This window comes from Chelon labrosus (assembly GCF_963514085.1).
Source record: "Chelon labrosus genome assembly, chromosome: 15".
Taxonomy (NCBI): Eukaryota; Metazoa; Chordata; class Actinopteri; order Mugiliformes; family Mugilidae; genus Chelon; species Chelon labrosus.
In genome coordinates, this window is record NC_140348.1 from 517,033 (window position 1) to 539,123 (window position 22,091).

At 39.7% G+C, this 22,091-nt stretch overlaps 1 protein-coding gene across 1 annotated transcript in view; it reads right to left on the reverse strand.

Annotated features, from left to right (window-relative positions):
• Nucleotides 1–21,610, reverse strand: part of nvl (nuclear VCP like) — a 41,314-nt gene extending 19,704 nt beyond the window's left edge. The window contains exons 1-13 of the mRNA XM_084561264.1: nucleotides 21,292–21,610; nucleotides 17,863–17,936; nucleotides 17,539–17,609; nucleotides 17,336–17,388; nucleotides 10,661–10,751; nucleotides 10,458–10,521; nucleotides 9,211–9,399; nucleotides 8,814–8,913; nucleotides 8,523–8,599; nucleotides 8,228–8,362; nucleotides 7,782–7,883; nucleotides 7,394–7,511; nucleotides 4,144–4,285 (exon numbers count right to left, since the gene is read on the reverse strand). Of these exons, the coding sequence (XP_084417390.1) occupies nucleotides 4,144–4,285; nucleotides 7,394–7,511; nucleotides 7,782–7,883; nucleotides 8,228–8,362; nucleotides 8,523–8,599; nucleotides 8,814–8,913; nucleotides 9,211–9,399; nucleotides 10,458–10,521; nucleotides 10,661–10,751; nucleotides 17,336–17,388; nucleotides 17,539–17,609; nucleotides 17,863–17,919 (1,199 nt within the window). The 5' untranslated portion in view covers nucleotides 17,920–17,936; nucleotides 21,292–21,610. The remainder of the gene's footprint in view (nucleotides 1–4,143; nucleotides 4,286–7,393; nucleotides 7,512–7,781; nucleotides 7,884–8,227; nucleotides 8,363–8,522; nucleotides 8,600–8,813; nucleotides 8,914–9,210; nucleotides 9,400–10,457; nucleotides 10,522–10,660; nucleotides 10,752–17,335; nucleotides 17,389–17,538; nucleotides 17,610–17,862; nucleotides 17,937–21,291) is intronic.
• Nucleotides 21,611–22,091: the final 481 nt, after the last annotated feature.

Genomic DNA, 22,091 nt, shown 5'->3' on the forward strand with positions numbered 1-22,091 from the left:
CTGCTTACCTGTTCATCCAATTCCACCAAACTTGGCATGTATCATTTATGGACAAAGGCGTGGTGCAGTACAACTCCAGAGCTAATATTTACCTAAACTTAATCAAACTTCATATCATTGATAATAATATGATTCTGTACAAGCACCCCAACTTTTGTTAGGGGGTGCTACACAAGCAACATTTCAATGTCTCAAAAACTGCAATAGCCAACTTCATGAAATTTGGCATACACAATGCATACACACGTACAATGTGAAGGGAGCTCAAGGGATTGGGACTGAACAGCTGTGTAGCCTTAAGAAAACCCCTAATCAGTGAGGCTAACTGGAAAAACAAGGGTTCAGTTTGCTAGGGGGCATAAAGATTGGACTCTGGAGCAATGGAAGAAGGTCATATGGTCTGACGAGTCCAGATTTACGCTGTTCCAGAGTGATGGGGGCATCAGGGTAAGAAGAGAGGCAGATGAAGTAGTGCACACAGGCACTAGGCATGATGGCTGCATGACTTCATCTACTAGTGTGGGGGCAGTGCTATGATCTGGGGTTGCTGCAGTTGCTCAGGTCTAGGTTCAGCAACATTATGTGACCAAAGAATGAGGTCAGCTGACTACCTGAATATACTGAATGACCAGGTTATTCCATCAATGGATCTATTCTTCCCTGATGGCACAGGTATATTCCAAGGTGACAATGCCAGGATTCATGGGGTTCAAATTGTGAAAGAGTGGATCAGCGCTCATTGTCAATACAAGATCTTGGTAATAAATTAATGGAACACTGGATGGAAATAAATCTTGTGATATTGCAGAAGCTTACTGAAACAATGCCACAGCGAATGTGTGCTGTAATCAAAGCTAAAGGCAGTCCAAAGAAATATTAGTGTGTGTGACCTTTTTTTTTTTTTTTTTGGTGGCAACCTTTTTTTTTGGCCAGGCAGCGTATTTAACTCCAATGAGATATTCTCTTCCACAGTAACACTCTACAACAGGGAGAGTATGAGCAGATCTTCAAAAAGTATGAATACGAGAAAAGAAACTCTGCACACTCTCAGCTCATGTCCGACATTATGAGTCAAAAAAAGCCTTACCAACACTTGATACAGACATCAGGAAGACAAGCTTAATGATTCCAAGTCAAGTGTCTAGATTGTAAAGTGCTCATTTGTGTCCCACCACAGTGCAGCAAGAGCTGAATAATTGTTCAGAGATTCTAACACCAAGTGTTCAAGCATAACTCTTGCAAGAGAGATTTTCCAAGTTCACAAGATCAGACAGCAGGTGCTGCTAACTTGGGAGGGTGGAGGTTGGAGAAGTATGCCTGGGAAATATTCATAAGCCAACGATCAGCAGCTTCTAGACAAATGTGATGGGAGAGTCGAACAGAATAGAACATGATACTTGACCTCATCATTAGCTGAAGATAGGATCTTCCAAGAGAGGATGGATGCTATTGTGTACAGGAATGACAAAAATAGCTGAGTTGCTGCACTTATAAAGTCAAACTCTTGGTTCTGTACAACTGTGGAAGCTCAGAGATGTGGTGGAGAAACAATACATGTCTCCTGAACACCTTCATGTATGTCCACCGTTTATATGTGTGATTGGATGTCTTTGGTTTTTGGACAGCTGCAGCTAGGAGGACCATAGGAGGACCTGCTCAGCAAAAAGGTGGCAGAGCGTAACTCGGTTGACCATATAATGATGGACTGAGATACCAATAGCACTTCTGCCAAAGGGCAATCTAAAAACTTGCTGTAAAATTTGTGTACCTGGTGAGTCTGGGATTCTCGTCCCACCTCTAAAAACAGATTTTCCCCGGGTGCTGGGCAGGTGGCAGGCCACTGCTCCAAGTGTACACCAACCGACCTAAAGTAGGTCCTGTTAACTGTTAGCTACGGTTCAGGAGCAGCCAGGGGCCAGCTAACAGGATTTACATTAGGTCAGTCTGATTACACTAAGCCAGGGCAGCTAGGTGACGGTACCAGGCACCTGCTGATACACCAACTCTGGTAATTGGCAGCTCTATTTAGTGAAAAGTGAAATTAGAGACTCTAGTGACCGCAGTCAAACGCTTTCCAGGAGCCAAAGCTGGTGGACCATGAAAACATGGCGATAATGACACCTGGTCACTAAAATGAATGGTGAATCAGTATGCAACTTTGCCATAGTTTTCTCTGTACCCCTGCCCTGACCAGTGATGGCATGTTGAACCATATGTCATCATGCCATCGCTTGCTGTCTAGGTGGTGGCCTGCATATGATGTGGGCTACATCCTGATCCGGCATCCTGCAGGGATATTAGACTTCCATGTGAAAATTCAGAATGCACTTTAAATGCACTGCAACCTTTACAGGTAAACTTAATTTTACCATGTCTAAACTGTTGAATGCACATGTCCAGCTGTTCAATCTTTCAGTACTTATTGCATAACATACTGTTCTCTAACAAGGTGATTAACTGCGAAAATCACAACAGGTGAATCCATGAATTGACCACTAAATGTTCTGATGTTCTGGCCCAATGACAATTTGTATTTAAACAGTCCTCTTCATAATGCTTGTTCACATGACATCATGAGACCAAGACGTCACGTAAGAATTGATCAACAGCACCTGGCCAAATGGGATGTTCTCAGAGGGAAGTTGCCACTGAGCTTAGAGTGTCATCAGCAGATTGCAACAGAGACACAGAGAGAATGTAAGAGTAAGGCATAGAAGTGGACGTCCTTTGGCCACATCCAATGCTGATGACAGCTTCATTTTGAACAGTGTCCTGTGTAGCCAGATGATGAATGCCATTCAACTCCAAGCACATTTAAGGGAAACCGCTAACATCAGCATGGTCTGCATGCTAGATGACCTGCAAGGGTACCTGACCACACCACCAGGCACAGGCATCATCATCTTGCATAGGCCAGGGAGCATTTGTGCTGGATGAGGAACCAGTGGGCCTCAGTGTTGTTCTCTGATGAAATTCGATTCACAGCAAGTAGAAAAGGTGGCCGCCAACGCTGTTGGAGACGTCGAGGAGAAGGCTATGAATCAGCCACTGTTATCACCAGACAGGCCTTTGGAGGTGGTGGTGTTACAGTCTGAGCAGGTGTGTCTTGTCAATACAGAATTGCCCTACACCTTGTGAATGGTACAGTGACAAGCCATTACTACCTGAATATCATTAATCCAGTCATTGTGCCTCTGCATGAGCAACACAGGCCTGATTTCATCTTCATGGACAACAATGCCCCAGTTCATCAAGGTTGCATCATCAGGGAACAGCTGCTGGAGGCTGGGGTACCTCAAGTGGAGTGGCCTACACTTTCTCCAGACCACAACCCTCTACACGACGACCCAGCTGATCTCATAGGTTTTCTATGGGATTACACAACGACCCAGCTGATCCCATAGGTTTTCTATGGGATTAGCTGGGTCGTCCTATAGAGAGTCATAACCCTGCACCCCAGAAACTCAATGACCTGAGTGCAGCCCTTCAAGAAGAGTGGAATGCCATGCCTCAGCAGACAATAAGTTGACTTGTGAACACCATGAAATGTCATTGTGAAGCTGTAATTGATGCTCAAGGACACATGACAAGTTATTGAGACATTGACGTATTGGTATACCCACCACTGTTGTTAGCTTTTGTTTCGATTAATTATTGAAAATGAAGAAATTACTATTGTATGCTGCTACTTAAGTGCCCTACTTTCATGGTATCACTGTGCCATGAACTTTTTATATTTTCCATAAATTTCGCTCAATAGTTGAATATCCCTAACTAGGATGTTATGGACGCCACAAAAACAAAATTTAACTGAATAGACAAAATAAATTTATCAACTTTGGATACACTATGTGTAGATCTTTCAGTCAAGGAAGTAACATTAACATGTTAACACAACGTACTGCCATGTATATGTTGTAATTTTAAGTTTTGAGAATGTGTTGTAATGTTTACATTCATCACCAAATATGGCTAGTCCTGCTGTCAGGGATGCTAAAAAAGCAGGTGAAACAAATTGCCAAGTCAAAGGACTGAAGTTAAAGTAAAGTCATTTGTGTTATGTGAGTTGAGTCAGGCGTCAGACTGATAACAGTTAGTCTAATAGCATGGCTCAAGATTTCACTATAATCATGTATGCCTGACCTTAAACGAGCTGCTTCATTGGGGATGCCTAGGCAGATCTCTCTGTCGAAGCGTCCAGCTCTGCGAAGGGCAGGGTCTAAGGAGTCTGGTCGGTTGGTGGCACCAATGACGAGGACCTGAGCTGTCACCAGACCATTCAAGTCTGCCAGGAAGCAAGCAACAAGAAAAACCTTAAAGAAGTAAATTCCCCCTTGTCACCTTACAGTTTGCATAATATACCACACCTACCAGCTCCTGAATTGATCTTTTACAGTGGTGTGAGTTCTGGGTTGTGTAACAATGCTACAGTTGAGTAAAAGTAGTTTTACTAACTAAATCTGATGTCATCAATGACAAACCTTTAATCCATGTTGTGTTCAACAAGCTTTAGTGAGTGGTATGTTTTTATTTCCTTAATACGACCTCAGATAACACCACCAGCAGATCACAACGTAAAAGGTTGCAGATGGAACCACAGTGTTATAAAAGGAGTAGTGTGCTGCACACCCCAAAGACCTCAGTCTCCACAGCAGGTGGAGGCGACTTTGGCCCTTCTTGTATTTCCATAAGTTCGACGGCGTAGAGTCCGGAGCTATGCCGTACCTAATCTAGCGTGCACCTCCCCAGAAATATAACTACATGTTGTGATGATGCAGACCGTAATGGCTGGGATTTGACTAAAATGCATATCCTTCTTCATGTGACTCAGCGACTGGACAAGCACCGAAAGTTCTCCTTTTTTCAGACTCATACAAACTGTCTACTATAGCAAGATGGCAGAGTGGTAGCAGTGACCCAGTGCTCCTCTGGTTTCGACAGGATCATGTATGTTTGTACTTTAGCTACCATACACGAACAATACAGCAGATCGGAATACGTTTAGTTTTCCAGCCACTATCACAACTTTAAGGACAACACAAACTGGGATTTTTTATCTCCTGAAATCCAGCAATCGCCAGCACAGCACAGTTTTGTTAAAAATAATAGGAGTGTGTTTAAAAAAGTGAGTAAAGTTCACTTTTTTGAGTAAAAGTTTATCAAATTTGTTATTACTTTACAGAAAGTGAACATTCTTCAGCATAAACTGAAGAATGTTTAAAGATTTAGCTTTCCCGTGAATCACACAAACAACTAATTTTTTTGTGAAACCACTGTTTCTGAGAACCGCTTCACATCTGTGTTGCATGGAGTCAACCAACTGTGTTGCATGGAGTCAACCAACTTCTGGCACCTGTGAACAGACTAGGACAATTAGACTACATTCCACAATTCCTCTTCATTTCTTGGTTTTGCCTCAGATACAACATTTCTGATGTCACCCCATGAGTTTTCTATTGGATTAAAGTCTGATGATTGGGCTGGCCACTCCATGACATTAATCTTACTGGTCTGGAACCGAGATGCTGCTCTCTTTGACTTCAGGAAATCTAAACACACTTAGCAGTCCACCCTCTGTATACAGAGAGAAAAGGTCCAGAGGCTGGATAGCTCTCCATCAAGGACAATCCGTCACATCCACTGCACTATGGAGAAGCAGCAGGGCTCATTCTCCAATAGACTGATCCAGTTTCGCTCCCCCAGTGAATGCTACAGGACTTCTTTCATACCCTACTCTATCCAGCAGTACAAAAACTCAACTTTCTGCAACAGATAACTCCAAGTTATTCAGGTTAATGCACATTATTGCACCTTATTAATTCTTCCTATGTACAATATTTACTTCTGTCTCTATTTCTTGTACATTTGTTCATATGATAACTATGTACATTTTACGTTTGTACGTTTATTTTATCTTTCTTTTTACTTGCAGTCTTCAAGAGTAGAGTGTTTTTTATGTGCAACTAAGCTACTGTGACCAAGCAATTTCCCTTGTGGATGATTAAAGTCCGTCTGAGTCTAAAGTCTATAAGAAAGCCACACATTACCAGTCACATTACCAGGGAACACGGATGGATACAGCCTCTTCACCACACCACCTCCTGGATAAAGATACACCTTCAGCTCAATACAGCTAAAATTAAAGAGATGGTAGTGAATTCCCGGAGGTCCATGCCTCACCTGCAGCCTATAACCATCAACAGGGAGTGTGTAGAGGTGGTTCAGACCTATAAGTACCTGGGTCTACAGCTGGATCACAAACTGGACTGGTCGGCTAATACTTCTATGCTGTGGTGTGCTGGGGAGAAGAAGAAGGAAACCTTGCGGCTAGACAAACTGATACAACATAAGGCGGGCTCTGTGGTAGGGGCAGAGCTGAAGTCCCTGACATCGGTGGCAGAGGCAAGGATCTTGATTATTGCATATCTGATTTTTATGGGATGAAGCTACTGGACACTGAATTTCCCCAGGATGGATGGATGGATGGATGGAGGGATAGATAGAGTCTTGATAGGGAATCTTGCAGTATCTATCCATCTATCCATCTCCTAATCCACCTGTACTCCATAGACAAATCCACACAACTATAGGCACATTTGCACTATAATGGATAATAATAATAATTTTTTTCCATTCTGTGACAGTTGTTTTTACATATTGTTTTATGATGTTGCTTTGCCATACCAGTTTACTGTTCTATTTCATTCACCACTGTACTAATTACTTTAACTTACTGTATATATACACTGTAAATTTTGTTTATTTTTATTCCTTCCAAACCAGAGAGCTTCTAAACTGTATTTTGTTGTTCTTTTACTTGACAATGATAATATTATTATATAATTATTATTCTTATTCTGTGATGCAGTGATTTCAGTGAAAGTTACTGTTGATCCACATTTATTAACTTCAACTCCAACATGCGTTGCTCAGTTCTGCTCGCCATTGTATGAAGTACAGAGTGAAAATCAACACAGCTAAGAAGGGTTAAAGAGAGTAATCTCCGCCTGCTTGCAATTGCTCCCCATATAGCGATCTGTTTGCAGTGACAACACACATCTATTTGCAGTGAGAACACACGTCACCAACCAGTACAACTACTCTTATATTTACTATATTATTATATTACTATTATATTATGTTACTATATTTTAACTTATAATCCTAGAGGCACACTTATTTTTGCACCTTACAGATATGTAAGATTGGTAAATTTTCCTGATTAAACAAATACACAAGTGTAATATTTCTCTTTCATTTTTGACTGGGTTCATTTTGTCTACTTTCAGAAGTGCATCCACTGATAGGCAGTGTAGATGTAAAAGCACAAGTTTCTGTAAGCATACATTTTCTTAGAGCCATTATATGTTACTCCAAAAGTAGTGTATTATACCATCCATGCAGGTTAGTAGCTGGGCTACAATCCTTCTCTCCATGTCTTTAGAGGCCACCTCTCTTTTAGGTGTAATGGCATCGATCTCATCAATAAACAGGATACATGGGGAAGAGCTCTGTAAAGAAAGAAAAAAAAATTCAGAGAGGTTGACATTAGTCATTGGCTCACTTCACCACAAGAACACCTAGTACATTTGGTGTCAGGTACTACTGATATCCATACCTTCTAAAAGAGAACATTACCTTTTAGTAGAAATGCCTTGAGATGTTATCTGGTATATTTTTATTACTGAACTGAACTGCATGTGCTACACAACCTTCATGTGTATAACCTCTTAACATTATAGACATTTATAGTAATATAAAAGAGGAAAACCACTACTGACCACAGCCACGTCAAACAGTTCCCTAAGTTTGAGTTCAGATTCCCCAGACACTCCCGACACCAGTTCTGGTGCAGACACCTTCAACATGGGCAACTGCAACTCCTAAAAAAAAAACATACAACACAGCCTGACATTTACTATAACACAAAACACCCACAAGCTTTGACACCTTGTTAGAAAAACAGGTAGATGAGATGGCTTTGGCCAAAAGCAAAACTCCTAAAACAAATACAATCACAATCTGTAGCACATCTTCCCACTGAACCTCAAGGACATCAAATGATCTAAACGGTGTAGTTAAGATGACCATATAGTTAATGTGATCCAGTAGGCTCACTTCCAGCTATGCAATAAAACTAATAATAACCAACCAGAAACAAGTTTTAAAAGTCTGTGTTTAAATATCCACTTATGGTACTACTCAGTATGTCGTGCCCAGTACTCACTCCAGCCACAGCTTGGGCCAGTAGGGTCTTTCCACAGCCCGGAGGTCCATGGAGGAGAAAACCCCTTGGAGGAACCATTCCTAGCTGCTGGTACACCTCTGGGTGACGCATGTGGATCAGTAGTTTACACACCTCCTGCAGAAATGTCAAATAATTGTGAGTGAAAACAAAAATATGCATTATAGGACATACGCTCACCACATGGTAAACAAGAGACATCTTGCAGTGGGATCACACCAGCCCCATACTTGACGTGCTGACAGTCTGATATAGAATCACAGACAGAGAAACTAACCATTAATGTGTCTTCATTACCCCCTACATCTTCAAACTTCAGAGTAGGGTACTGCAGCTCTGGAGACTTCATTTTTGCTTAAAAAATAAAAAAAAATCATACAGAAAATTAGTTACAGCAGTTTGCTGTTAGTTACGGTAGTTTGTTACAGATATAAGTCTGTTCCGTGTTAAACAGACAAAGCAATAAAACGATTATGTATTGTAAATAAATAAACATAATAAACAAAATTACAAATACAAAAAAATCTATACTTTCCTAGTCACACTGACAAACTAGACATGGTAGTACCTTTCTTGTTCAGGGTGCCAAACTCAGTTGTTTCAGTTGAGTTCTTTGTCCCTTTTTTTGATGTTTTGGGAAACTTCTCAGGCTTCATGGACAAATTTGCCTGTTGGTGACAAAAATACATGGTGGTTGGTGACAGCAAGTGATTTGAACAATGTCAGCTGAACATTTATAGTCGCAATAAGAGTTTTGGACTACTCAATACTGACTCATTCAAGGGCTTTTCAAAATTCTTTTTTCCTAAATCATGCTAAATTACCACAATGGCAAAATAACACACACATATTTATTTAGGAAACAAGCATAAAGCAAAATATATTAAGAATTTAAGATTTGGTTTTTGTAAGTATAACAAACATATAATGAACTTATTCTATGCAACAGAAGTAACAGTACAAACATTTATTGGCTTCTCTTCACACAGGTCAATAAGGATGCTGCCCCTCTCTGGGCCTCGATTTCTATCGATGAACCAGCCCCCTGTCGAAGGCAGCTTTCCTGGGTCAGTGGTTGTGCTGCCAGGACTGCTAGCAGCAGGGTTTGTCTTCCGGTACAGAGATGTAAGAGAGCTGTTCATGTGGTTGGTGGGCTGTGGATGCCAAAAAGGTCAATAAGAAATTATTAGATCTTATTGTCAAAGTATATGAATAATAATTGTCAACCATTAAGGAAATCTGATTGTTTTCTGCCTATCTAATCACAATGGATATCAATATCTGTCCATGATGTTTTTTGCCTACAACTACAAAAAGAAGGGACTTTTTTGTTCTAAATTAAGCTGAAGATTAAATCCACAACCTAAAGTTGAAATACCTGATAACTTTACAGCTCAGCTTAACTGTTAATTCTGAAATATACTAGTTGTTTTTCTGTCACAATTACATGCAGTACAAGTTGAAGATGTGGACACACCTGCTCATTCAATAGATTTTCTTTATTTTGTAGATTAATAATACTGAAGACATCAAAATTATGAAGGAACACATGTTGAATTATGTAGTAAAACAAACAAATTTCCACACAAATCATTTATATTTACCCTACTTGATTAGGACATGGCCCTAATTTGAAGCAGACTTGCGTTTGGGGCAGTTCCTTATTTTTAATTACCTCTGTTTGATAACTGAAATTCAAACATTTTTGCCACAGAAAGTTTGTCTGAGGGAACTGGGAACTGATTATGCTCTATCAAATTGTTTGGGCAGGTTTTATGGTGTGATGGACAGAAGACACAGCAATACATGTCACCTGAGTCCTGTGGAACTATATTTATTTACAGTAAAATGGTTCTGACTGGTTGTTGGACAATCTAATTGCAAGCAGAAGTATTTTTTCTCTGTATGATTTCAAGCACAACCACCAATGAAATCCAAATGACGTGTTACCACACTCATATTCTAATAAGAATTGAGTCTCACTACGCCAGGCTAACACACAGTTGTAAGGAGTTAAATAAAGTGTTGGTCTAATAGAGCCAAGAGAAGAACTGCCTGTCTAATGGACAAAATGGGTCAAAGGCTGTCTGTCATGTGCTCATCTTTACAGCAGCTCCAATTTCACCAACAGCAGAGCTAGTATAATTGCCACAGACTTCTACTGTAATCCACATAATGCTCTCAGATTTAAATTTCTAACATAATTTCTTACAGTATTCTCCAGAATGTGGTCATCACTGTCAGAGGACTCCTCTGAGTTGCTGCTGCTACCATCACTGTGAACACATAGGTTTGTATGACTTCACATGTACATTTATAAAGAGAGTATACATACAGAAGAAGGGGGCTGGTTAAATGCCTAAGGAGAAGTGCATAATACTGCAGATTTAACCAGACAGTAAACGGTGTCCTTACCCAGTCTGATTGTGGCTGTGCTTGGCTCTCTTATGCAAGTGTTTGCACTCCAGGTCATTTAGCCCAGATTCCTTCATGACTGCTTCATATACTAACAGAGCCAGAGGGACAAGTCAAATCTGTACTACTCACAGTACATACAGTGCCGCCTATAAGTATTTGCACCTCTCACAATTATCTACATTTCTGCATAACAATGGGTCAAAACATCAAGGAATTTTCACACTAGTCTTGAAAGACAAAAAGTAGTAGACAAAAAGAAGCCAATCAAAACAAAATGAAATATAACTAGATAATTGCAAGCGATCATAAAGGGGTCCATGCCATAGCGAAGTCGTCCCCAAGCGGGACGCAGAGGCATAAGCAGGTCGGACACGGCCTGAAAGGAGGCAAAGTGTCTGCAGAGGAATCCTTTGGCTGACAAGTGAATGAGAGTCAGGCGGATTGGAAGCAACCAAATTTGGTGGGCTTGTATGCAGTCTTCCACAGATGCCATTGCCTCACTCTGCCACTAGAGGGAGTCATAGGCAGGGTTTCTGCAGGTTTAAGCAAGTGAAATTTAAGACTTTTAAGATCATTATGGGTTAAATTTAAGACCTACTCAAAGTACGAAAAATAAGGAAAATCAGAGACCCAGAATTACTTTCAAAATAACAAAATTTAGTTGGCCATATTGGCAGGAACAATGAATAGATCAATAATAGAGCCAGTGGTGATTTAAGGCCGTCAGAGTTTACTGTGTACTTTAAACAGATTATAACACAGCGAGAGAGAGACGTTAGGAAAGGGTTGGATCAGGAAACATAGCCTGAAAAAGTTCCCTATCACCGTCATTGCTTTTATACGAGTGATGCTTTGGTACAGTATTTAACATCCACAAGATGTTTTAAGAGTTGCAGATGATCCAAAGATTTTCCGCACGTCACTTGATGACGATGAGGCAGCAGAATCGGTAGTCCTTGTTTTGCGCAGTTCGCACAGAGCTGGCTGTAACATCGCCTCTGGCTGTACTTGGACCTGGCAACAACGAACAAAGCTGGGTGATCGCATGACATTGTTGGAGACTTTTAAGAGCAGTCTGGTGTTTCTCTGCCAGGGTCGTTTCTAGCCTTGTGGAAGCCCTAAGCCAGATGCTGTTTGGGGGCCCCTAGTTTGTCAAGAGAGATTCCTAACCCTTAGAAGGTCCACTAAGACGCCACAATCCTTTACACTTCATGAGCAAAACAGACTACAGTAAAAATTAAACATCTTAAGTTGAGCCCCTCAGGCCAGTTAAACTGATATAAAAAAAAAAAAAAAGAAAAAATGGACCCAGAGTAGGGGTCGGCAACCCGCGGCTCCGGAGCCGCATGTGGCTCTTTCCTCCCTCTGCTGCGGCTCCCAGTGGCTTTTGAAAATACAGTACTTAATTAAAATTATTTTTTAGTTTGTTAGTTTTTAAAATGTAATTCTACATTAAAAGATTGTGGTGATCTTGTAAAATCAAAATAAAACGTGTAAAAAAAAGTTTTATATGCGTCACAACCGCCAATATGCGACACCCCCGGCATGCGATTTCTTGAACTTTTCGACCCGTGGGATACTATCCCCGACTTTAATGTTAACATTAAAAAGGTAGGCTCTTGGAGTCCTGTCGATCGGATCCACATACGTGAGCAGGTCTTCTCTAACATGAACTGCATTAAAAACAAACATTGCTCACACCTGACAGATGACGGCTTAAAAAAAAGGACTCAAATAGACATTGAGTATTATATTTAAAAGTAAGCTTAAACTAATTTTTTTTTTTGTTGCACGGAGAAATTAAATTTGTTTTCTCTGTAGCAGTTCATTGACTTCATAAATTCAACATACTATAGTTTGTTCATACATAGCATATAGGTAAAAAACGTTATATGCAGTGTTATCTTTATTTTAAATGTCAAAGGGTTTTGTGGCTCCCGGAGTTTTCTTTTCTGTGGGAAACGGGTCCAAATGGCTCTTTGAGTGGTTAAGGTTGCCGACCCCTGGCCTAGTTCGTCTAGGAAGAAACGGCTCTGCAGATGAGAACAGGTTGACCCTGAACACATGTGAACTGATTCCAGTGTCACCCTCTAGATGGAATGAATGAATCAATAAAGGACACTGCTAGTGATGAGATGGACAAGTTTTTGAAGGGCTCCCATGCAAACCTGTTACCCTGAACATAATTACACAGTAAAGTTTACTTTTAGTTGTTCAAAAAAGGTTGAGGTTTGTATTAATTACTAATCATGAAGATTTTCTTATGTACCAAAGAGGGGCCCAGCACAGAAAGTTTGGGAACCACTGGCCTATAGGAAGAAACGGCTCTGGCTGTTGAGTTGAAAGAGACCATGGCTCTGTCATGGCAATTATAAACTTTATCCGTTGCACTTCGAGTTTACAGCACCGCCTTTTCCGCAAGCTGTTGACTGACATGTCTGCAGAATATAAAGATTTGCTCATTCACAATGACATAAGATGGCTTAGCAAAGCAAACGCACTGAAACGTTTTTGTAAACTAAAAGGAGATTCTGGTGTTTCTCCAGTCTTTAAAAGTGAAAAAATCTGGCAAGTTTCTGTCTCTGATGGGAAATGATTAGTTTAATGCCACGGTTTGCTTTTTGAGTGATGTTTTCCATCATTTGAACCAACTTAACATGGAGTTGCACGGCAGAGATAAAACGGTCACAGAACTTGTGGAGAGACGTCATGCTTTTCAAAGAAAGCTCTCACTCTTCTCTGCTGATCTTTGTCCTGGGAAGATGCTCCACTTCCCCACATTAAGGAAATCTGGCCTGCAAATTACTGAGGTGTTGCCAGGCTTTATTGACTCATTGAAAGACAACTTTGCTACCAGGTTTGATGATCTCAGCATCTCCAGTGAAGTGATGAGATTTGTTAAGAGCCCTTTATGTGTGAATGATGAGGCAGACTTTGCATAAAAGGGAAAGGGGCTGGTACCACCATTGGATGAGGGTTGTTTAAAACTGGAACTCATTGACATTCAGGTGTCAGATGACTTGTGACACTCATTGCAGCAGGCAGGTTTTGAAAAATTCTGGACCCATAAAATCAGCCGAGAGAAATTTGACAACATATACACCTGACTTCACTGCTCTTGCTAAGTCAAAAAAATGCCATTTCATTAGATGGCAAATGTTGGCAAACTACATGCAAGGTAACAGATATGTTAGTCAAGCAGTAATGAGGATTGGTTTGTGAACAGTATCATGCAATTAACATGTTATTCACCTCATATTATGTACTTAATGTTTTTCTTGATGTGATATGGCTCAACTGAACTGCATATTCAGGTGATTACAATTTGAATATAGACAGATAAGAAAAAAATGTAAAGAGATGTCAGCTAAGGGACTGTCACAGTTATTTTTCTCATGTTAGGGCTAAAATATGGTGAAGTGATTATAGTTGAACGCAGTTTGAAATGTTTTGCCATAATAAAGTGTCATTCACTGTTATGTTGTTATTAGAAGCATACCATGTAGTTTTGTTTTGCATTTGTTGGTGCACTTTGAATTTAAGCTGTTTATCAGGTAAATGAATGAAAATGTAAATAACTAATATGGCTCACCTAAACTGGGTGCAATTTGAAATGCATTGCCATTGCCTGATAAAATACCATGCACTGTTGTGTTGTTGTAATGCTGTTCTGTACCGTATTATGCACTTTAGTTTTATTTTTGTCAGTGCAGATACATTTGGTGTTGCCTGTTACTTAAATGAGTTCAATCTTAAATATCTATATATAGCTGACCTAGGCTGATAATGCATTTACAAAATAGAATATATTGACTCCTTTGGTGTGTTATTGTAATTTCTTTATTTGTTACCGTGATTACTGATGTTCTCTGGCCCCTTAGTTTGTCTCAGTTTCATGAGCTGGCCCAATTCCCAATTAATTGAATAGCCCTGTTGTACAGAATCATATTATTATCAATAATATGAAATTTGATTAAGTTTGGGTATATACTTATATTAGCTTTGGAGTTATACTGTGCCACGCCGTAAAAATTAATTAGCCATTAACTTGGTAATCAATAACCCTCCTATAGTTGTTCTGATGAATTTTGCAACGTCGTTGCATGGACCCCTAAAAATAGCAACAAAATCAATAGGGATCCTGCAACGTCGTTGCATGGACCCCTAAAAATTGCAACAAAATCTACCAAGTTACCAGGTTAGATGCTTTTTGCCATTGCAGTTTGTCCTGGGCAGACACTTGTAGCTAAGCAGAAAATGAAGGCGAAGGCGAAAAAGACGAAGAATAATGTGAGGCCTAGTCCATTTGAACCAGGGCTATATAAGGAATCAGAGGGAGAAAGAATTTTGTTTCTAGGGCACACGTTTGTTAGCCTGGTCGTTACCATCCTACGTTTCCGCCCAAAATTTGATTTCGGTCTCGCACGGAGTCTGGCCAAATTGCACTTCCGCGGTTCGCGTGTAACCGCGGCAATCAGCGAATAGTTGAGTGATGACGCGGAACTCGCATGCCGAGTTGCTTGTAGTCCAGCGAAGCTTGTAGTTCAACAGCATAGCAATAATGGCGACGGAGGAAGAGACGCTAGAAGCCACCCGCGAAGTTGTCTCAACTCTCGAGAGCATCACGGAATTAAAACCAGAACAAGAGGCTTGTCTTGTCTAAGGACGTCGTAGCTCTCCTTCCAACTGGCTTCGGGAAAAGTGTGATTTATTTAACTGGAAGCGGAAGTGGTAAGCGTAAGAGCCTGAACTCCGGCGCACAATATACGTCATTACCAAACGTTGCTGATTGGTTAAGGGAACTCAAATGATTTTAAACCTCAAAATAAGCATCCGCCCATTACGGAGACAGATTCCTATTACATTGGGCCAGACTAACGTGCGAGATCGAAATCAAATTTTGGGCGGAAACGTAGGATGGTAACGACCAGGCTACACGTTTGTTGAGATTTGAGCCAAAACAAAAAGTGACTTATTATAGCGCCACCTAGGCGTAGACATGTGTATCGACACCTTGGCAAAGTGGAATGGCAGGACTTCTACCAAGCTACCAGGTCTGATGCCTTTCGCCCTTGCAGTTGGTCCTTTAGCTAGGCAGAAGGAGATTAATCATTAAGGCAAAGAAGAAGAATAACTAGATGATCGCAAACGATCATAAAGGGGTCCATGCCGTGGCGAAGGCATCCGCGAGCAGGACGCGGCGGTATAAGTCACCAGTAGCGTCCCCTATAGACCATATTGCACGAAATGTGGTGGGCTTGTAAGAAGTCATCCACAGATTATTATTGTCAAATGCAGTTTACTGTGGTGGTTTGTGAGATATAAACATGTAGTGGTTGTAGCGCCCCCTACAGCCCGAATTTCACAAAAGTCGGCATGATTGTACGCAAGCATATTATAATGATGGTTGCTAAGTTTCATAAGAACTGGGTGAATACTTCAAAAGTTATAGACCTTAAAGTCATGTAAAATATTTGCGTGTCATGTGTAGCGCCCCCGTAGACGTAACGTCACGCAACTTGATGGGCGTCTACACCATATGTTACAGATTGTGTATGTAAAATTTCATGAAGTTAGCTGATGCAGTTTTTGAGATACTGAAATGTTGCTTTTGTAGCGCCCCTAGAAACCAAGGGTCACAAACGTTGGGGTGCTTGAACAGAATCATATTGTTATCAATGGTAAGAAGTTTGATTAAGTTTGGGTATATACTTCACAAAATATTAGTTTTTGAGTTATACCGTTGTACGCCATAAAAATTAATTGGCCATTAACTTTGTAATTAATAAGCCTAATAAAGTTCTTTTGAGAACTTTTCATTATCTTTGTCCAGACACTTTAGTTACGCAGAAAAAGATAAATCATTATTATAAGAATAAAAATGGCAACAAAATCAATAGGGATCCTGCAACTTTGTTTGCAAGGGACCCAGGAACTTCTACGTAACTAATGCGCGGATTATACTTCTGCATCAATCTGACGCCAGAGTTAGGGCAGAATCCCAGAATATATATACCTCCCCAGAAATGTAACTATGCGTCACGGCGGAATTGGGCGCATAGACCGCAAGAGCTGTGATTGGTCCACTTTAGTATTTCTGGCTGCTTTTCAATCTTTGCAATTTTCGAATTCATTGTTTCTGGATCAAAGATGGAACACATCAAGGAAAGGTTAACTGGGGAGGTTCGGAAATACAAACATTTGTATGACTCGTCTTCGGCAAAATTTGGGCTTCCTCCAAGTCACTATAATCAACTGATCAGAAGTTACCAGACCCGTTTGGTTGATATTATTGCTACATATGGGGGTCACACCAAACACTGGAAACAAGGGTTCACACACTTTTGCAACTCAGAGATGTACAAATCTTTAATAACATAGACTAAATAAATGCTCAAGTATAATATTTCAGTTTCCTTTGTTTGATTGGGTTCTCTTTGACTACTTTCATGACTTTCATGTTACGAACAAATTTTATGCAGAAATGTAATTGCATTCTGAAGAGGTGCAAATAGAACTGTATTCTAAGAGAAGTGCATAATCACCAAAAGCTGTAGAGAAGTGGTTACCTCCATGAAAGGCAAATACATACATACAAATAATCAACCTGAAAGCACATGTAGATCTAACTATTGCCAGAATTACATAAAGACAACAACTTTTTTGTCTTACCTTTCTCTACTTGAATCCTGAAAGCTGTCTTGCTTCTTCTGCCATAGTCCATTCTAAACATAATACAGTATATTATTTGATTATATTTCATTAAGTTTTTTTAATATCTACATCAATAGATAGATAGATAGATAGATAGATAGATAGATAGAAATTTAAGCAGAATAATCAACTTTACTTGAGCCAGAATAAAAATCACTTGCCTGTATTGTTTTTGAAGACCCAGAGCCATGGCTGAAATGTCTACATATTCACTGCTGCTTGACCCCAGATACTGGAAGAAAGAATAGTATTCACAATAAAGCATAATCAAGATGTCTGGACATTGATATGAGAAATGCAAACCCAGTCACAATGAAAACAAACAAACGAACAATAACTTAAATTTATGAAGAGCAAAAAAAAGACTTAAGTGTCACTTAAGTCACTTAAGCTTCTAATAGCCACACGGTTATCATATTACCCTATGAGTTCAACTGATTGAACTCATAACATATGACCTCAGAAGAATGTAGATAAACTTGTACCTGCTCCACTCTTTGTCTGAGTCGACTGTCCAAGGAACCACCACTTCGATTATTCATGCTTGTGCTTTTTGAGCCTGTAGCAGGACAGTAATTCAAAACAAGAGTTTAAAGTGTAATGTTCTAACTTCCCTCCAAATCCAGTTACAGAGTGTAATATACATAAATATATAATCTCTGATAACTTATAAGCAGTTTTGTTCTATGTAGCCAAATGCAACTGCACACAATGATGCAGAGGTAAAATACCAAACAATACCTTTACTCTTATCACATAATTCTATAGCACGAGAATAGAGAACATCAGTTATCATTAATGCAATTTTGAGATCAATGAAATGGGCAACAAAATGCAACCAGTCATAGCCACAGTCCGAACTTTTACTTCAGATCTTGTACTAACATCCGTTCTGGACAATCCAATTGCAAGTGGCCAGCCTAAAGTAGATGTATTGAAGATGCATTTGAGTGATTTGATCTCAAATCACATCTGAATGAGGTCTGGGTCTGACACAATGCATCCTGGGTCAAATTAAGGGCAACCTACCCACCAGAGGTGGTCAGGTGCAAACGGAGTTTTGCCTCATTCAGTCAGAAAAAACACTAATAAATGATCACCTGAAAAGGGAAAACACCATAAGTGATGTCTGTTCATTAGTAATGAAATATAATACAAAATATTTTGTTCTTGAAGCTGTTAAATAGGCCTACATAGTACTTTATGAAGTTACTTACCATGAGTACACTCTCTAATTATTTTTAATCATTGTTGTAAAATAGAATCGAATTATTTTTTAAATCATTTTCATAGCATAATAAAATATAAAATAATATAATAATTTCGATATATCAAAATGTTATTTGCCATGCTCATCTTTCTGATCTTTCCGTTCATGACCTCATAATCTGTGTAGACCTGGCGGTTTGTGACAGGTTTTTGACAAAAAAGAGACTGAAGGAACAGACCAACAGCCCTGCTGTGGAGGACACTGCTGCAAAAAAAACAACAACTAAGAACTCCTGGCCAACTAAAATCAGAAAATATGAGGTAGCACATATGGTAAACAAATGTAATAGTGAATAGTGAATAAAAGTAAGAAAAAAACATTCTAATAGTTGATGTTTCTTTACATATTTTGTAGCATTGTCTGTGGGTTTGCAAAGGGAGTCCTCGGCCAGAAGCTAATGCTGTTTGGGGGGCCTTGGCATGGAAAAGTTTGGGAATCACTGATTTAGGATATTTAAAAGTTCTTGACATTCCAATTACAATGTTAAATACTCCTGAGAAATAAAAGTTTATTGCTTTTGTAAGGATGTACTTGCATTATTATGCCATATTGTTATTACATTAGTGAAAAAATGGTCTCAAAATAATGTTGACAATAATATCGTTTATCGGCAATAAACTGTGGGACAATATATCGTCCAGCAAAATTTGTTATTCTGACAGGCCTAGAGACATTGCACAGCTTATTCCAATTAACAGCCGTCAATGGTTCTTCTACTGTTATGGTAGAGATTTATTGCAGACAGCAGCTGTATACAATATTATGTATGCTCAATATGATGTCTGTGTTCATTAGCATACAGAGCACGAAAGTGAGATTGGATCTCAAGTGCTCGCTGGGGACCCAAGTGGAGACACATTTTAATGCCTGGTGAGAACACACGTACTTAAGGTCTGAACACATTCTGTGTCCAGACCTGGACCATGGTACGTCTGTTAGTGACCTATGATCTCTAATCCAACAGGTCTATCCAAAATTGACTTAGTCAGACAAATATTTCTCCAATAATTCCAGAAGTAAGCTATAGCGTTTACTACATAACTGTTGCTGCCTTCAAACTGTGTAGTCAGTACTAAACGCTAGTCACTGGTTAATGCAAGGTCTGAACCGGGCCTCAGTAAGTGATATCCTAAACTCATTGTTCACATGCTCTATTTTAAAGGATTTCAGCTGTAACACACTGTGAACTCATAAAGGCCTGTGAGCCAGAGTTGAGAATATTTCTTATATTTATGACACATTTATGGTGCATCACCAGGCTTAAATATGTAGGCTATATCTTGACTTTCAAATCTTGATTTAAAATGAAATGAGAACAGCACTTCTATTTGCATTCTTCTAAAGAATTCAATATAATACTCGTGGCTTTGTATGATTTAAGTGTTTGATTTGGAAGCTAGCACTGGTTTTCGCAGTGCCCATTCCAAAGGCAGAACTACGCTGTCACCTCATCATGTTAAAATGTTGATCTAAGCTACAAATGAGTATTCCATTACAAGAATATGTCCAAACTAATTGTTCAAGTAATAGTTTATTAAGCAATGACATGTTTCCCAAAGTCTCACAGCACTAACTGAAGTCTGCCTGTATAATGGCAATACTCACACAAATCTGTCTTTTCCCCAATGCCCGTCTGCAACATACAGTGCATTCTTTGTTCGCTTTCTTTGGCCCAGCATCTGTCCTTTTAGTTCAGATTTTACTCTAATGAATTCAGCATGATTAGAAAACGTTTTGACAATATTTATTGTCATATAGAACATTGAACTTAACATATATGACTGCAGATGTGTTTGTATAATGTTCCCTCATTAACTGAATAAAAGTGAGGTGCATTTCAAAATAAGAGAAAAATAATAAATTGTGAAAATTGTGAGTGACCAAATAAAGTGCTTAACTTCAGAAAAATAAAATAGAGGAGGAAAAGCTTAAATATTCCCCTTTCTGTTTCACACCTTGAATCAACAGTATCAACCAGTTTTACAGATAATAAATCTCAACACATCTTAAACAATTGCACACTCGTCCGTATCTTTCCTTTCTCCGTCTCACTAGTCTGTTTCTCAACATCTGTCACTCTTTTTATGTCCAGCCGCGTCTCTTTATGTGTCCAGAATGCACAAACTTGATTGGCTGAGCGTTATCACGTGGGGTGGCTTAACTAGCTTGCAATTGGTCTGTACGTTTCCTCATCCGAGTACCGAAAACTGTGCCGGTTAAAATTGAAGTGCCTCGTTTTAAATCGTAACCTTCTGTTTTGGCTGTAGGTCCGGGTCCGCATGGGACGGTGTCTGGGTAAAGACCTGGACCGTGGTACGCCTGTTAGTGACCTATGATCTAAACCAACGGGCCTATGCAAAATTGACTTAGACAAATATTTCTCCAATAATTCCGGAAGTAAACTATAGCGTTCACTACGTAATTGTTGCTGCCTTCAGATTATGTAGTGTTTGCTGTGTTTTCAGTAAAGTCCGGGTCCAAGACTCGCGTACAAGACTCCTCATGTAGAGTTTAAGGCATCAACTTACGGTTCAGTATTACACACCATAGCACTAAAACCAAACACACATCGTTACAACAGTTTGTCAAACAAAAACTGCCAACTCTAATATGACGCAGCTATGTATGTTACATGGTAACCTACCTCGACAAAGCCGTACGAATTACCATATACTGTGAACAGACTATTCAGTGCAGGCACGAGGACTGTTGTCCCGGAAGCGAAATGTAATACGTCTGGGTGAGGATTTTCAAAATAAAACGCCGTGTTTTCCCCTCGTTGGAACCTCGATTGTACGATGTACAGTGTTCCATTCCTGCAAACATGAACCTGTCTTGTGAGCGGACAATAGGAAGTAGACAAGACACAGATTTGCACATCAGGTGGAGAGTTGTTGAAGTTCAAATGATAAGTCCAAATACGGGGCGCCGTTTGTAAAGTTACGCATATTAAAATGAACACGGTTTCCCACATTTAGCTCCAAAAACATTAAATAAATAAATAGGTGTGAATTTCAAATTTCAAAGTCACTTCTTTTTTATCACATTTACAAAATGTTAAATCTAAATGTAGATGTTAAATCTAAATGTTCGATGTTAAATCTAGACGTTAAATGTTAAATCTATCTATCTATCTAATAATGCAAGGAGCGTCTGTCTGTGTGTCACTCTGTTGGTTTGTTTGTTTGTCTGTTCCACGCATAACTCTCGAACCACTTATCCGATCTACCTCAAATTTGCTATGTATCTTCCCAATGGTTCGCGGGAGTGCAGTGCAAAGTTTCGTGGTTTTTGGACCATAAACACTAAAGATATCGTTAAAACAAGCATTTACTCATTTACCGTTCTTCTGCTCCGTCTGACTGTAGCCACTCCCCCTGTCACTGTTGCCTAGAGACAGACACCACACACAGCGCTGCTCACATAACCCGCGCCTTTTAAAAA